The sequence below is a fragment of the Neophocaena asiaeorientalis genome, unplaced genomic scaffold (assembly GCF_003031525.2).
Source record: "Neophocaena asiaeorientalis asiaeorientalis breed wild unplaced genomic scaffold, Neophocaena_asiaeorientalis_V1.1 scaffold134, whole genome shotgun sequence".
NCBI classification, from domain to species: Eukaryota; Metazoa; Chordata; class Mammalia; order Artiodactyla; family Phocoenidae; genus Neophocaena; species Neophocaena asiaeorientalis.
Genome location: NW_020185339.1, coordinates 6,266,352 through 6,283,261, shown reverse-complemented (window position 1 = coordinate 6,283,261; position 16,910 = coordinate 6,266,352). Strand labels below are relative to the sequence as shown.

General features: G+C 34.9%; 1 protein-coding gene across 3 annotated transcripts in view; it reads left to right on the top strand.

The window, feature by feature from the left end:
- Positions 1 to 16,910, top strand: part of NAV3 (neuron navigator 3) — a 356,590-nt gene that overhangs the window by 273,432 nt on the left and 66,248 nt on the right. For all 3 annotated transcript variants that reach the window (XM_024736709.1, XM_024736708.1, XM_024736707.1), the window contains exons 16-20: positions 508 to 996; positions 4,733 to 4,774; positions 6,171 to 6,331; positions 11,409 to 11,597; positions 14,500 to 14,552. In XM_024736709.1, coding sequence (XP_024592477.1) covers positions 508 to 996; positions 4,733 to 4,774; positions 6,171 to 6,331; positions 11,409 to 11,597; positions 14,500 to 14,552 — 934 coding nt within the window. The remainder of the gene's footprint in view (positions 1 to 507; positions 997 to 4,732; positions 4,775 to 6,170; positions 6,332 to 11,408; positions 11,598 to 14,499; positions 14,553 to 16,910) is intronic.

Here is a 16,910-nt window from a genome sequence, read left to right as displayed (position 1 = left end):
TCAGGCCACCAGCTATACAACATAACCCCTAAACCTTGCCTTAAGCATTCCTTTTAGATTTTGAATAAACTTTAAAATGAAAAGAAAAAAAGAAAAGAAAAATAATTTACATGTTATATACCGAATGCGTAGAAGTTGTTTCATTATAATGGTTCTGTAAATAGGTAGCAGCAAGTACGTGCAAATATTTAAGTTTTGCAAAAGATTCTCATGATCGCTTAATTGTGAAAACCAGGGACTTTCATGTTTGATTTACAGTTCCTTTTGTTTGGCCCATGTCCCCCCACCACTGGGGTGGCAGCCCGGGACCGACTTACCCTTTTGGCGATATGAGAGATTTTTGGCACTAGAAGTTCAAGCTTATCAAGTTCATTAACATAGAGACAGGAAGTGCTCGGTAGCTCGGTCCACCAAAGCACACTTGGCTCTATGTACTGTAACCCTAAATATTAAATGTGGATATTAGTTTCTCGGAACAACTGAAGTTGTTATTTGTTTTTCTTTTAGGTTGTTTGGTGCCAAGGCAGGTGGCAAATCTGCCTCTGCACCTAATACTGAGGGTGTGAAATCCTCCTCTGTAATGCCCAGTCCTAGTACCACATTAGCGCGGCAAGGCAGTCTGGAATCACCGTCGTCTGGTACGGGCAGCATGGGCAGTGCTGGTGGGCTAAGTGGCAGCAGCAGCCCTCTCTTCAATAAACCCTCAGACTTAACTACAGATGTTATAAGCTTAAGTCACTCGTTGGCTTCCAGCCCAGCATCGGTTCACTCTTTCACATCAGGTGGTCTCGTGTGGGCTGCCAATCTCAGCAGTTCCTCTGCTGGCAGCAAGGACACTCCAAGTTACCAGTCCATGACTAGCCTCCATACGAGCTCTGAGTCCATTGACCTCCCCCTCAGCCACCACGGCTCCCTGTCTGGACTGACCACAGGCACTCACGAGGTGCAGAGCCTGCTCATGAGAACGGGTAGTGTGAGATCTACTCTCTCAGAAAGGTGAGCTCTCCTGGAGGCGTCGATGAAGTCCTCACCCCCTCCTCCCTGCACTGTACCTACCTCTCCCCACACCCTGCTCAATTCCCTTGATTTCAGTGGGAGTGCCACTTTGCAGAGGGACATCAGATTGATGAGACTGGCTGGGCCTTTTCTTTGGTCTCATTGCCAAGTTTGTAGAAGGAAAAAACCATTAAGGATCCATAAAAAATTGAATAATTAGTTTCTTAATATGAATGCATACATATATACCCAATAGGCAATTTAAATAAAATTCATAGCATGTATTTATGTATTGAATGATGTTTTCTCAAGACATGTCAGTGATTTGGCTTGAGCTCCAGGACAGCACAGTTCCTTAGGATAATTTAAGCATTTTTAAAGACCAAATTTAAATGGATTCTACAATTATGCTCAGAGTAAAATGTTCAATTGGCTTTATTAGTATTTCCATGGAAAAATAGCAAATGGATCACTGGGAATCCTAGTTGAAGTGGAAGAAAGATCAGTTGTCAGATATGAATTCTTAGAGAAAATTACAAACACTGGTGACATTTTTAGTAGGCTCTTTAAAAATAAACCACATTACAAGGTGTTTCTCATTGATTTAATGAATTACTGTTTTCTTCTAAACTTAAAATGAAGACCTTAATGAAGCATGCCTTGCCTAATATACTTACCAGAAAGCATCTCTGTTGACCAAAATGGCTCTAGATTCTCTTCCCTAAAAAATCCTTTCTCAGATATTTTGGTACTGACTGTTTCCCTCAGGCACATGTCTTAAAACTGCCCCTTTTTTCCTGATGAACTTAATGCTATTTGTTTCTTGGCACACCTAAAGCTTTCAGAAATGGTCTTGGCTGTATATCTTAATTGAGTTATTTGTGAAAGCACCACTGGTCACTGAAAATGCCTGATACCTTTCCCAAACTTTTGTTCAGTCTATTATTGATGCTGACATATCACCTCAAACTAAGCACACGGCAAATAGGTTATTGTTTGTTAACCAGAATCAACCTCCAAGATACTGATTAGTTTTTAATCATGAATATGACTGCAACAAGTTGACCGTTTAACCATCAACCTACTTCTTCGGCATTGATGATACATTAAAAATACAGAAAAATGGTCAAGTAATTATCTGTAACCAAGTAACCCTCAAATAAAACCGGATGTTAAGATTGATGAGTTTTATGCAACATAAATGCAATGTTAATATTTTGCTTTGATCTATATTTTAGCAGAAGTCAGTATATATACATATATATATATATATATATATATATATATATATATATATTTTTTAAATATACAGTTATGTATTCTCTTTAAGCAAATCTTTTTTTTTTTCAGTCTTTGAAATAGACCAGTTTTACAGATGGATGTATTATAAATAGCCAGATAAATAATTTTTCTAAAATAAATTTTAAATAAATTAATTTTGAATAAATGAATGTTCTACCCTTGATTCTTAGTAAAATATATTGATGAATATTAAACTGTGAAAAGCAAATTATCTTCATAGGTATATTATATAATATAAACATTTAATTAGTTTCTTCCAATAGATTACTAGATTGAAATAATTTTTGATATAAGAAATTGTGCCTTTTCTTTCTTGCGAACAAATTTGCAAGCAATAGCAATTTATTCTGATCCTTGAAAGTACACCCAAGAACTTTATGATCCCTTGAAGAGAAAATTAGATCCTGTCAGAGATCCTGGCTTAATCATAATTAAGTCCGCAGAATGTTGGGAACATCAAGGAAACCAAAGAGCCATGCCTAAGAGAAAATGTGCCAAAGTGTAATATTTAAGACAAAGTAATTAGAAAGATATAATAGAGATGTATGTAAGTTCATGACTTATCTGTTTCTCTACGATTTCAGAAGACTTTATTGATACTCATTATCCTAGTACTGTTAAATAGTTTCTCATTCAGATTTTAATTTTAGTCTAAATTTCTCCTCATTAAAATATCATAAACAAACAAACAAATTCTTTAACAGTTTTTCCTCTAACTGCTCTAGGTCATTGGTGGCCTTTGGTTATAGCTATTAATAGTTCACATTTGTTTTGTTCATTTTGTTTTTTGTGACCAAACCAAACCTTAAAAATAATTTAAAGTTGTAGCCAAATTTTAAATTTTCTGGCTTGTTTTTAACTATCAGACCTGGCTCCCCTGCCTTTATAACCGTGCACTGAAACAGTGCCTGTCTTCTTCAGACTGTTGGTTAAAATTCCTCCTTCACTTGTGCAGGCGTAAGAGTTTTCGACTTTTCAGTGTTTGTGAAAACTGTCTATATTATAAAATCATTAATATCCAGATTCAAACAGATATTTCTGCTTAAAGTTTTAACTTATATTGGTAAACTTAAATTTTTTTCTGATTTTTCTTTCATTAAATTCTCTGCATCATACAAACACATAATGTTTATACAATTAATAACATGGGCAAAACAGTGCCTATTTTCAATGTACTCTGAAATGTTAAAATTGAATAAATTTGCACACATGAAAGAGATAATCTTTAAAATGGCTTATGACTGTATTAATGTTTCAGCATTGTGTAGTTTATATTTAGAGGTCTCTCATATTTGTTCAGTATGATTCCTTTTTGTTTGTTGGTTTATCTACACTACTAAAAACACATCTATAGTCACGATGTATGCTAGAACTGGCCTCTACATAATATAGTAATTACCCTATGTGGACATTCCCAAAACATAAAGTAAAAGTTGTATGATGCTTTTGGATGCTTTCTATTGCAGTGCTAAATAATGGAGTACACATAGAAGAAAACATTTTAGCTTTGATTTTGAGTGATTAAATTTCAAGTCAATGTGTTTGCATTCATGTTGTATCATCCCCATTATGCATATCATGTGTATTTAATTTTGATCACTTGAGGTTCTAATGGAAGAGATGTATCATTCTGCAAATTCAAATTAATTTTATTATTTGCTTAGCCACATCAAAGATTATAACAGAAATTCCTAGACTTATCCCACCTAGTTGTTGACACCCTCTTCCTTTATTTTTAGGAAGGCCACTTCTCATTTTCTCCAGACACATTCTTTCTTCCCCTTCTAAGACCAAATGGGAATTTTTAAAAATAGAAACTGAAAACTTATAGCCTTTTAAACAGCTAACTTATAATTTCTAAAAGGTGGCGTCATTTAATTTCCTTAAAATATTTAAATGATGCCAGAAACATTACATTTCAAGCAGATATTATGTATTATTTTTCCTCTCTTATGTGTAAGTGGGATTACATCTGCCTTTATTTTTATTAAAGATTGTTTAAATACAAAAAATAAGTATTAAAAGGTGTTTTATATCTTCTCTGTCCATTGGAAGTTGTCACTTTAACTTAGGCAGAGAAGATCTTTCTTATTTCCTCCTCTATGATTCTCCTGCATGTGAAATCATAGCAGAAGTCTAGTTATTTGCATGGGGAAGGAAAAACTACCAGAGGACTAGGTAAATAGAATCTAGAGGAGAATTATGTTAACATATAATCTATCTTCTCATAGTCCTGTCACTAAATTATCATCGAAGGTGTCACAACAATGGACATCTGGTCTCCTTTGGTTGGCCTTTTCCAATGAGTTAAGCATTAAATATGTGTTACAAAAAGACTTATTTTGTGTAATTCAAACAGAACCATTTATGTTGGATGTGTAATTTCAAAGTTTTGTTTACATTATGTCCTTAGGGGTTTTCTTTGTTTTAACAGCATGCAGCTTGACAGAAATACACTACCCAAAAAGGGACTAAGGTATATATTTCTCTCAGCACAATTGCTGCCTTTCTCTGTTGTTACGTAAACTTTTTGTGCTGTCTCCTTACCTCTTTCCTTTTTTGTTTGCGAAGAAGCACCTGACATTGAGGATGAAATCACTTTTAATCCTGATGTTTTCTCTGGCCTGAGGAGTTGGTGAGATGGCCCTCAGGTAGAGATTTTGTTAGAGGCCAAAACTCAGTAAATTCAATCTAATGTAAAAGCCATTATTTGGGGGGCAGCAACTTTTAGTTGAATTCAGAACTCATTTCTGAAAATTAAAACAAAATTTTAATTTTCCTAACATTTGCATCTTGGAGGCATATGCTTGCAAAACCTCGCCCCATATAGTCTACAGATGTGGCCAGTGAATGTTGAAAAGTTGTAGGATGCTCTAATTTGAATCAAAGAAAACATATTTTCATCGTCAGATGACAAATACTGTAATTAAGGTATAATTTTTAAAGAATCCTTTTGGTAAAAACTCAGAAGAACTTTACTTTCTATTTTTCAGGAGTGCTGGTAGCTATCAGATCAATATAGACATGAATTAGTCTAGTATTACATCATAATATCAAAATAATTATTCCGTTCCTCTTAAAAAATAAAATGAAAATTTAATGCATGGCCATCCTTTACTGTACACTTTTATCTGAGAAGATATGGAAGGAACTATGAATAGAGATATAACACTATATGAACATAAGTCAACTGCTCTTTGGTTCTAAGAATTGACTTACTCTGGTAAAAGTGAATTCTGGCCAAATAGGTCTTTCTCTGTTATCCTCCTCCTCTCCACATTCTTAGCAAGAGCAAACAGCTTGCAATTATTCCATTCTAAGATTTCATTCCAGAAATTTATTTTCCAATAAAGGAAGTCCATTTCTCTCTCCATTTTTAAAAAAAAGATCCAGACGTGGTGTCAAGTGGCATTTTAACCAAAAAAGTGTTTTTCCTTTTTTTTTTAAAAATGATCTGTCAATTTGTGTTCTATTTCCTATGTCTTCCTGTGAGCATCACTGCAATTCCCTTGGCTTCTGGCCTACTACTGTCCACCATATTTAGTCTGTTTTTCACCTTCTTCATATCCTTCTAAACACTGTGCTTTTGAGCCCTTCTCAATTAACCTGGCTGTCTGCTCACTGCTTATGATTTTCAGCTACATATCTCACAGAAGCATAACTTTCTTTTCAAAATCCTTTATTTTTTTTCCTGTGAGATTCAAACAGATGGTGTCAAATCATCTGGAAGAGCTAAGCAATTTTAATTAGATTCAATCTGTTTGAGAATGTTGCTCAGTCTGACTAGTAAGCTCCTCTCAATTGTTTTCTCGTCTCAATATTGCCTTGCCCTTGCAGATGTGCTGAAGTGTCTTAGCTGTGCTGTTTTGCAGATATACCCCGTCATCTCGGCAGGCCAACCAAGAAGAGGGCAAAGAGTGGTTACGCTCCCATTCTACTGGAGGGCTGCAGGACACTGGCAATCAGTCGCCCCTGGTCTCCCCTTCTGCCATGTCATCTTCGGCAACGGGAAAATACCACTTTTCCAACTTGGGTAAAATATTCTAAAACATCAGTTTCATCTTGTTCCTTTCACCACCTACTCTCCCAGGAGCCCTGGCATCTCTCCATAAGAATGGTTCATTTAAAGAGGAGTTAAAGACACCTTCACAGTACCTTTTATTTGTATGCTTACTGTCCACAAAATAATTTCCAAACATTATGCAGTTTATTGCTCATGACAACAAGTTGACATAGGCAATACTGTTGTTATTTTATAGTCTAAGATCCAGAGGCAAAAAGAGATTATTTGACTTAAAAAAAAAAAGAAAAAAAGGCTCACCCCTTGTAAGAGGCAGAGGCAGTAATTGATACCAGAACATCTGACTTTAAGTCTAGGGGTTTTCTCAGAGTCCTCTTAAAAACCAGTAAAACACCTCCTTACTTTCTGTTTAATTTTTTTTAATCCTTATAAGAACATGAATTATCTTTTTGTAGAAAATAGAAATAATTAGGAAGAAGAAAAATATGTGATTCCATGACTCCACGATCACTTCTTTGATCATTTTAAAGTTAAAACTCTCCTTAAAATGCATATGAGAATTCCTATTAAGATAATAACCTGTGAACATTTTTGGATAAATGCACTGAAAAGAAATGACTATTTGAGCCATTGGATTACTTTTGTTTAGCATAATTTGTATGAAATATAAAATCATTTGTGTAAATGTCATAGAAAACACAGGGAAAGTGGCGAAATAAAGTCTAAACATGACAGTTATCATTTAATGGATCCAATGCTTTTAAAAATAGATTTCTTTTCTATAAAGTCACATATAAAATAGTATCATTTTTTTCTCTTTTCACTTGAGAAGTTTTTTTGTAATGATAGACCAACAGATTGTCCAAATTCTTTAATAATTTGGGCTTTTCAACTTTCCACCCTGTAGGGATAGTCAAAGCTATTTCTCTTCTATTGTAACTATTCCTGCTATACAGAATAGAGCTTTTGGCAATGAAAAAAACAACTATTTTGGTCATGGTTCCACATGCACTAATGAATATCTATCAAACACCAAGTTTTTGTTGCTAAACCTGCACAATGATGAGACTTTTTTGCCTCATAATGGCAAAGAATGGTATAACTTTTACTTTGAGTTGTAGTTATAAAACACAGCAGGAAGCTTAAAACTTTGACTTCAAAAAATGAAATAAAAATGTTTTGATAGAGTCATAGACATATGAAACAAAATCTAATTTTATGCAACATTGGAATCAAACCCATGTCACCTAGTTTGCTAAGTTTGCTGGGTATCTCATGTCTCCTGTCAGTCTTTTCATTACTTGACATTAATTTGAGTATTTGAGTCCCCACTCCATTATTTTCCCATTGTTGTTATTCTGACTCTATCTAGTCCATCTTTCTTTGAGAAGAAAAAAAACTCACTACTTACTATGTCTGATCTTAGCAAGTCATTTAACCTCAACTTTCTCATCTGTTGAATGGCTTCATAATACCTAGGTTATATTGTGAGGCATGACTAATGTGTGCAAAGACACAGGAGATTATCAGACTTGGTGGACTCTGCTACATCATCGTTTTTATTGGAAAGAGATGTCTTACACTGTCAGAGACAATTGCAGTAGATTTCAAATTGATCTTACTGCCTCTACTCAAATCTCAACATTTTCACCCAGTGGGACTTATGAAGAAAGATCTTCCCATACATGTCAACACACTCTCATGTGCCTAGCCATATTTTATAAGGATATGTGGATTCAAATCAGGTGTTCTGAGATCTCTATGTTGTATTATTTTACAAGTAAAAACGATGACTAATTTTAAAATCATGAAAATTACTTTTAGAGAATTTGGGTTGTATTTCCAGATCACTGGAACTTATAATTATTGGGTAAGAAAGTAGATACTATTAAAATGCAGTCATATATAAGAGTTACTTTATTATTAAATTTAAAAAATATATCAAATGTAGCTCTTTAATTTGAATATGGATAGCATTGTCCTACATTTTACTTTGGTCATCACTTGTTTTCAATTTGATCATTATTTTTTCTGAATGATCAGTAAGATAAGTGATTATTACTAACATTCAAGAGTTGCAGTGTCCATGTTTTTTTATCCTTACCCATTAAAATATATCAAGACATAAAATTTTTAGAAATATTACTGTAAAAATCATGTATATATAACAAACATTTAAAATTTAAGATCACTACTATTATGTCATTATTAGTAGACTACTGTGAGCTACTGCCAAAGTAAACTCTGGTTTGTATATAGTTTCTGGCATGATAGCTATGTTAGAAACCATTCCTACCCAAGAAAGCATAACAGAATATATTTATATAAAAAATAATAAATTATTGGATGCAGTTTCATTTACTATTGGTCACAGCCCTTGTGAGGCATCCCATAACCTAGTGAGACTCATTGTCATAGTCCCACGAGTGATAATTGCTCAGATTCATTTTTCACCTTGCCTCAAGGGTTACCATGTAGAAGCATTATTATCAACCTGTCACTTTCAAATTCTGTATATTTGATGGACCCTTTTTCATACAGAGTGATGTTTAAACACCTTTGTATAGGAAGTTTCTTTGCTTTACTCCCAAAGGTCCCTCTATCTCGAATGTCCTTCTACTCCCCTCTCCATATTCACCCTTCAAGCCATTCAGAATTAAGCCCTTTCTTCTATACTTATGGAAGAATAGAATCTCAGAATTGGAAGAGACCTACATCTGGTTCAATCGTGCATCTATTATGTAAATTCTAATGACAGCTCTAGCTTCTCCTCTAAACCCACCAATGACAGAAACTACCTAAATCTAGATATATCACACTTTTGAAGTTCTTTAAATGATCAAATAAACATTTCTTGAATCTCCACCTAGTTCCCAGTTATATTCCCAAATTCCACAAAATAAATTAAAATTACGTTACATATGACAACTCTTATTAAAACAACATCATAAACTCACTAACTGATGTGTCTAGATGTGGCAGCAAAGTCAGGGGGCAACTTGGAGGTATTTAAAAACCCACTCCATATTTCTGTCAGTTCCTATTCTCAAATCATTACAAATAAACATATAATTTAATAAAAACAGTGGCTTTGGTATGATATATAGCTTAAGACAAAGTCAGTAGTCCTCTTTTCCCTAATACATAGTCACATCTATATCTGTCCTGTTAGAAATGTTTACATGTCTTCTCCTGGCTTTGAATGGGTCTTAGAGGCCATTTATTCTGCCATTTTTATTTTTTAATTCATGAAGAAACTGAAGGGTAGAAATGGAGGTATTTGCCTAAAGCAAATGGAAAGCAAAGCCACCACTAGAAGCCCTGTACTAATTTGTGTCCCATTACAAAAATTCTCTGTCTGTCATACTTTTGTCTTCTATTGCATAACTTTTCTCAGTCTGTTCTATGTTATTAATTTCTCTACCTTTCAGTCACCTCCCCTAGAGGTCACTCTTGAAGCCAGGGATCTTGCCATATTTATCTTTCTATTCAACCACAATAACAAAAAAGCAAACCCGTCATAGATTTTAACTTAATTGAACATTCTTAAATAAAATGAATATATTTCCAATGGAGAAGCTATCAGAAGTGCTTATAAATACAAACTATTCCTTTTAAAATCTACCCTAATCCTCATTACTATTTCACTTTGAATGAGCTAATTGTTATGTTTTAAAATTATAGAAGGATACTTACTTGGATATCTCTGCAACCATTCTGTAAGAATTATGCAAAGCCAAACAATGAATGAAATGTCTTTCTAACCTCTATATACATATACTAAAATGATGTACTTCATTGCATTGAATACTTCATTTATTTAGCAAAAAGTCAATTCATACTGTGGACCTAGAAGAGTCTGATTTACCCCAATCCAGATACCTTAAACATAAACATTCAAGTCTAGAATGTCCTTTGGAGTATCTTTTGGCTGTCCTCAGCAATCAGATTGATTGTCACTGCTGACTGAAGGCATGTGCCTGAAAGATCTCTCTCTCTTACTCTCTTGCTCTCTCTTCTTTTCTTCTTTCTTTCCTTCTTTCCATCCTTTCTTCCCTCCTTCCAATGGATTGGGGACTTTGCAAATCCCCAGTTTCTTTCTTTCTTTATTATGTGTCACATATGCACACATAGGTACAGTTCTTAGGTTTTTTATTTCTTTTCTTGGTCTTTTTTTACTGTAATTCATAGCTAGCTGTATCAGAGTTGGTCTGTGGATTGATTCATTAATACCTGTAAAGTATCCAGCACAGTGCCTGGCAAATAGGAGATAATCTCCTTAAGTTATCTCATAGTATGTACTCCTCCTATTTTAGTTTGTTCTGAGATCCAGTAATTACATTAAGAAATGTAGTCTCTGTGTCACAGGAAAAAATAGCATATTCAGTCAACCACATCTTTCTTTAAATTGATGATTATCAGTTGGCCTAAAAAGTTGAGTGTCATTAGAACTATTTGGCAATAAGCACTAGGTAAATAAATTCACATTCCAAATTACAGACTTAAGGTACTGCTTTGGAAAAACAAGTTTATGACTTTTGACAGTCTCACCGTGACATTCTCATCTTAGACACAGTAGAAAGTAGTTTTATGTGATTAACCTCACGATGAGCTATAGATACCACATACATTAGATTATATTTCATTTTTATTTGCCTCTATTATAACCTAACTTTGATAATAATGATGGTACTGATTATGAACTGCCAAAAATTTAGAACTCAAAATGACTGAAAGTCTTTGGTTGGAAGCTTCAAACGTTTCTTCCTGGGAAATTTAAATTTCTTGTGTTTTATATTCCTTTCTATTTTTGCTTTCCCCATTAAAGTCATCTATTTTTCTCTAAAAAGAAATGTGCAGCTTCTAGGAACACAATCTTTTCTTCATAATGAGCAGCAGGAAATACCATGTTATTTCTAGCAAAAAACAGTAGAGGTGACTCGATGGTTTTGTTTAATACTGCTTTAAAAATGGACATACTGCTTGCCATGAAAGTGCTAGAAAAAAAGAGGACTCCACTGTAACTGCTATTGAAAATTTCAGAGGCAGACATCCCAGAATAATAGGCCGTGTGTGCTTTGTTTTTCAGTGAGCCCGACAAATCTGTCTCAATTTAACCTTCCTGGGCCCAGCATGTTGCGCTCAAACAGCATCCCAGCCCAAGACTCATCCTTCGATCTCTACGACGACTCCCAGCTTTGTGGGAGTGCCACATCTCTGGAGGAGAGGCCACGGGCCATCAGCCATTCAGGCTCATTCAGGGACAGCATGGAAGAAGGTAGGCATCAGGGGAAATAAAGATGAAGTTACTTTAGTTAACTCAGACATGAAAACTACACTCACATCACAAGGATTCCCTCAACAAAGTAAATAAGTATAACTCTCACTTGGGAGCCCTGAAGCTTGAAGAAATTTTAGTCTGCATTAGCTTCTGTTTCTTTCTGTATTTGGAAATATGCCAGAAATTGTTTCGATTAATACTTGGCTATAGAGCAGTTCAGAGTAAGTCTGGTGTTCTCATACAGAAATCTGTGTAATTTTAGAGACTATTTACCCTGGTGTGCCAAATATCCAAGTGACTGTTTTGTTTGACACCTCAGTTTAAAAACCATAAAAGATACATAAACCAGAAAAAATTCTCTTATGAAACAACCACAAGCTGCCGACTTTTATTCTCAGAAACTCCCTCTGGTGTTAGTTTTTATTATCATATTATCTTAGAATTCATATTGGGCCTGCTTTTTGCTTTATAAGTTACATTTCCTTATCCATTACATTAAGATTCTCACCTGACCTAATAAATGTCTTTGTAGTTGTAAAGTTCTACATGAATACTTTATAACAAAAACTCTTTGAAAAACTCAGGAGGCTTAATTGATTTTCAAATGTACGTAATTTTCTAAACTGTATAACCTCAAATGTCAAACTTGATGACAACATTTGAGAGATTTTCTTCTTTGATTTAATGAATGATTTTTAAGTACCCACACAGGAAAATTGTGGCACACATATTATAAAGCATATCAGCTAAGGATAAAATAGAGGTAAACAGAGAAGTTCAAATAGATTAGAATAAAATCAGACGTGTAATCAGCCCTACTATCCTAGTCCTTAGTAAGTCTGTATAAAAAAAGGGACTCTAGATCTTGAAGCATACCAAGGGTTTAAACCTCTGGTCATCCACTTATCTGTGGTATGAACATGAGCTAGTTTTGTAACTTTATTAGTCCTGATTTCTATATGTGTAATTTCTAAGGATGAAAACAGAGTCAAGAATAGTTCTGTTCCCTTCTCTTTCCCCTTCCTACCTTCCTATTTAAAGTATCTTCTGACTGTAATTGAGGTAGCTGTGAAAGTTGACTCCTGGTTTTCAGGTCACCGCTGTACATTTATTTGACACGCTGGCACTAAATCAGTTGACCGTAGTTGCCACTGCCTTTTGGGATATTAACCAAACCACTGAATTCACCATGACAGGTAGTGAATTCTACCCTGAGGGTCTGCTGATTGCTTCAAGTGTAGACAAAATGTAATTAATCTGAAATGTAAAGTCATCACCTTTCTGAAATGGTTCTTTCACAGACAGGCCTCTTATAATACTGGAAAAATTATTTGCTAAGCATACTGATGGCTTTCTAGGGTGCTTCATTGACAGAGCAAATGCTCTTTATATGCTGGGAAATTCTGGCCTTCCATGTATGAGAATTAAATAATCTGAACTGTTGAAAGCCAGCCCCAGTGGGCGAGATGGCTTTTTGATGTCTATACATTGAATACTGAATTATTATAATTCTTAAATTATGCTCTAAAATAAAGGAATTGTTGGACAGGAAATGTAAGGGACTTTATTGATTCCCTGCCCAGTGCTCACGGTGAAAGATGAGGAAACTGAGCCACAAACTTTAAGGTTATAGACCTAAGCAGCAGAAAAAGGCTAAAAATGCGATCTCCTGATTCATCGTCCACCTTCCTACTGATGCACCATATGCTAACAGTCTAAGTTCACACCAGTGTTATTAGAAGTTGAAAGAATGTGCTTTTGTTTAAAGATGACTAGCATTTTTCACACCTCACAGAGTGATTTGCTCAAGCTAGGACTCTGGGAGCCGTCCTTTATTCCGCTTTTGACCCACATCATTTTTAAAGAGGTTCTTCCTGGTGTCTCTCAAAATCATCCCTTTATTTTCATCCCAACTGCCTCTATCCTACACACTTTTCCCGGTCCTCTCCAGACCAGGTCGTGAGCACCCCCAGGTGCTTTTGTAGTACCCAGAACATTGCTCTTAATAGTATTTATATGACCCTGTTGTGATTATCTTTTTAGTTACGTATCTTTCTACTTTTTGGGCTCCTAGGATTGTGGCATTCAATTTTACAGTCCCAGCATCTAGCAAGGGCCTGTCACATTGTGTGCGTTTGACTAATGTTTATTTAATGGATGAGTAAGCAGAAATAACCTTATATTATCCCACAATGAAAAGAGGAAGAACTTTTCTACAAATATGATTAAGCACAATTTTATCCACCTTTTGGGCTTAATATTGTACGTTGGACTTGCAGAAATATAAATCATTCTGTTAATTGTTTAAGATTGGTATTTTGTTGCACCTGCCTAAAAGACAGTATGCAATTTCCATCCTTAATTTCAATGAGACACTACCTTGAAATAAGAAGTACTTTCTTTTACTAAAATTATGAAGGAAACCATACTTCTCCATTAGAATGGGTATAATCAGCTCATCACAGATAATGTTGGAAGAGCTTGTTTCCCTGAAAGTTTATGGAGAAAAAAATTGAAAATGGATCTTTGTTGTATAAAAATGAAATTAAATAAAATACATAAAGTTTTTTTAAAGTTTAAACTTTCATGGCAACTTTAGGTGTCCACGATTTTCGGATTATTTATTATGTGGGAGTTTACTCTAGTTTTCAGTACGTGCAAAGCATGCTAGAAGGGCTTGCACTTGTCAGTTCTTCTCTGTAATGTGGTGGAGGAGGTACTTTAGGGACCTTTCCATGGCTCAACATTTTCAATCTCTAAAAAATGACAGCAGACTTGTTCTCAGATTCTTATGTTATTTTTATTTCCTTAATCACCTATTCTTCACTCTTCAGTAAAGGTCTGGTGGTTCTGAGCAGACTTCATTACTTCACCTCTTGTTCTTTTTTGCTTTCTTCAGTTCATGGCTCTTCATTATCACTGGTCTCCAGCACTTCTTCCCTTTACTCTACGGTAAGTGTTGACTGTTAAGAAAACGCTTTTGCCTTTGCCAAGCACACAAATGGTTAAATAGGTTGGCATTTACACAGAAGCCGCGCAATTAAATAAGGGTATACTCTAAGCTCCTGCATACTGATAAGGTGGTGGGTGCTCTCCCAGCCCTTCTATGGCTCATTTGTATGTGCTTCCACTTGACTTTTATGTACTCATTGTAATCAATGAGCGGATAGAAAACTGAATCTCATAAAACCCGATGGGCTATGACTCGGAATCCCTGAAACCATGTATGATGATCCACCATAATCTTATAATACTGACTACTTTTCCTTGTTCGGTTCCCTGAGCCATGACTGGTAATTGTTCTATGGTATCTTCTCCATTTTCTTTCATAAGCTCATTTTTTGAGAAGATCACACCAGAGGGTAAAAGCGTAAAAGGCTTGGTGACTTTTTAAACTGTATCTTCTGAAAGAGTGTGATTTTAGAAACTTCATTTCTTAAGAGAGGAATGCCAGTGTATCAGCGTATTTTCCCAATGTGTGAAATTGTATTTTGTTTTTGCCAAGATGAGTCTTCTGTCCACTTATTAAAATTTCATCATTTTCAAAAAGTCTACAGGCAGTTACGTTTTACGAAAAGTTTCCTTCATCCTAGGTTAGAGCAGGGTATATTTTAGTTGATGAATCTCACTGAGTCTTGAGCACTATGAATAATCCCTAATCCTGTATCGAAAGGTTCATGAAAAGTTCAAGGCCTCAGCTGTCACTGAATAATTAAGCATTAAGGGCAATACTAATTTTTTCATTCGTTTTCATTAAGTTCAAATGTTATGGCCCTCTTTTTATATTTATTGCTTTAAAGTGTTACTCAAGATCAGACTATCATTAGCAGAGGCAATGTTTTTCTTATCATTTCTCCTCTTAATGATTAACATTGCCAATCGATTCTATGAATAATGAAATCACTGTTAGCGTTTAGGTAAATCTGCTGTTTTAGGCAAACGGATAAAGAAGTGAGAAATGTAAAAATGTATCGGAAAAAACACAAAGAAATATGTCATGTTCCTCCCATTGGGCCAATGCCACTGCTTGACGGGAGATATATTCTGACTTAAACCCTTGCAATTGAAGTCTCTATATAACATTAAAAGATGCAGCATCATTATAGTCATATTTTAAATATATAAAAAACAATATTTGGATAAGAAACTACCTTCATGAAGCCTGAGAAAAACTCAAGAAGAAAAAGAGCATGGGTTGAGGAAAAACAGATGGCTAATTAGTATACAAGAGTCTAATAGACCTTTCTGTGATAATAAAATTATTCTATACCTGTACTAGATTATACAGTAACCACTAGTCACATGTGGCTATTGAGTATTTGAATTGTGTGTGGTATGACAAAGGAAGTGCATCTTTTATTTTAAGTAATTTGATTTTATATAGACACGTGCCTTGTGGCTGCTATACTAGATATTACAGGTTTACAGGGAACAAAGGAGATACATTTAAAAAATTATAGATTTATAGGAGCAGATGTCAAAATAATAGGGTTAAATTAGAAAGTATAAATGAGAAGTATTAAGAGTACAATATGAAATAGGCACAGAGATGAAAATAAAGAAACTATACACACATATTTATGTGATGAAATAGACCCTCATGTTAAGTGTGAAAAGAATGGATTAGGTGATCAAATCACATGAGAAGGTTATATTATTAGGAAATTAAGAAATTTAAATAGTTCTGTTGGAAATGACGGAAATTATATAATTGAACTGACAGCCTGTAGTAAGACAATTAAAATAAACGCATATATGGAGGAGTAATAAAGAGAAAAATCACAGGTGATAGAGGAGTCATTTCTGTCTCCAGTCCCCCATTATCATGCACTGATAGTTAATTGGCAATGAAAAGATATCTGTGAAAGTGCTTTTCAAACTATGAAGTGAAAAGTCAATTTATCATTTTTCTTCATGCCTCCTTAAGGACTCAGGACAAAGGATCAGTTGATTTACATTTTTGCCTGACTCTATCAGGAGTTATTGTGTGACATCAGGCAAGTTGCTAAATTTCTTTGGACTGTACCTGCAACGTGAAGTTGGCAAACAGCAGCCAGATCTAGCCCATCTGCCCCAAGGGATTTCTGCAATAGTTAGAGAAGATAAGGTTCATTACATACCATAAATTACAGAAAATTATAAACTGCATGGGAGCACCATTTATATCATAGTCTTTGTGATTTGCACCTTTTGAAGTTATGCCATGTGCAAGCAACACAGTTGTGCATGATATCCCTTCATAAAATAATTAGGGAACTTGCCGGCGGTCCAGTGGTTAGGACTCCGCACTTCCACCGCCAGAGGCCTGGG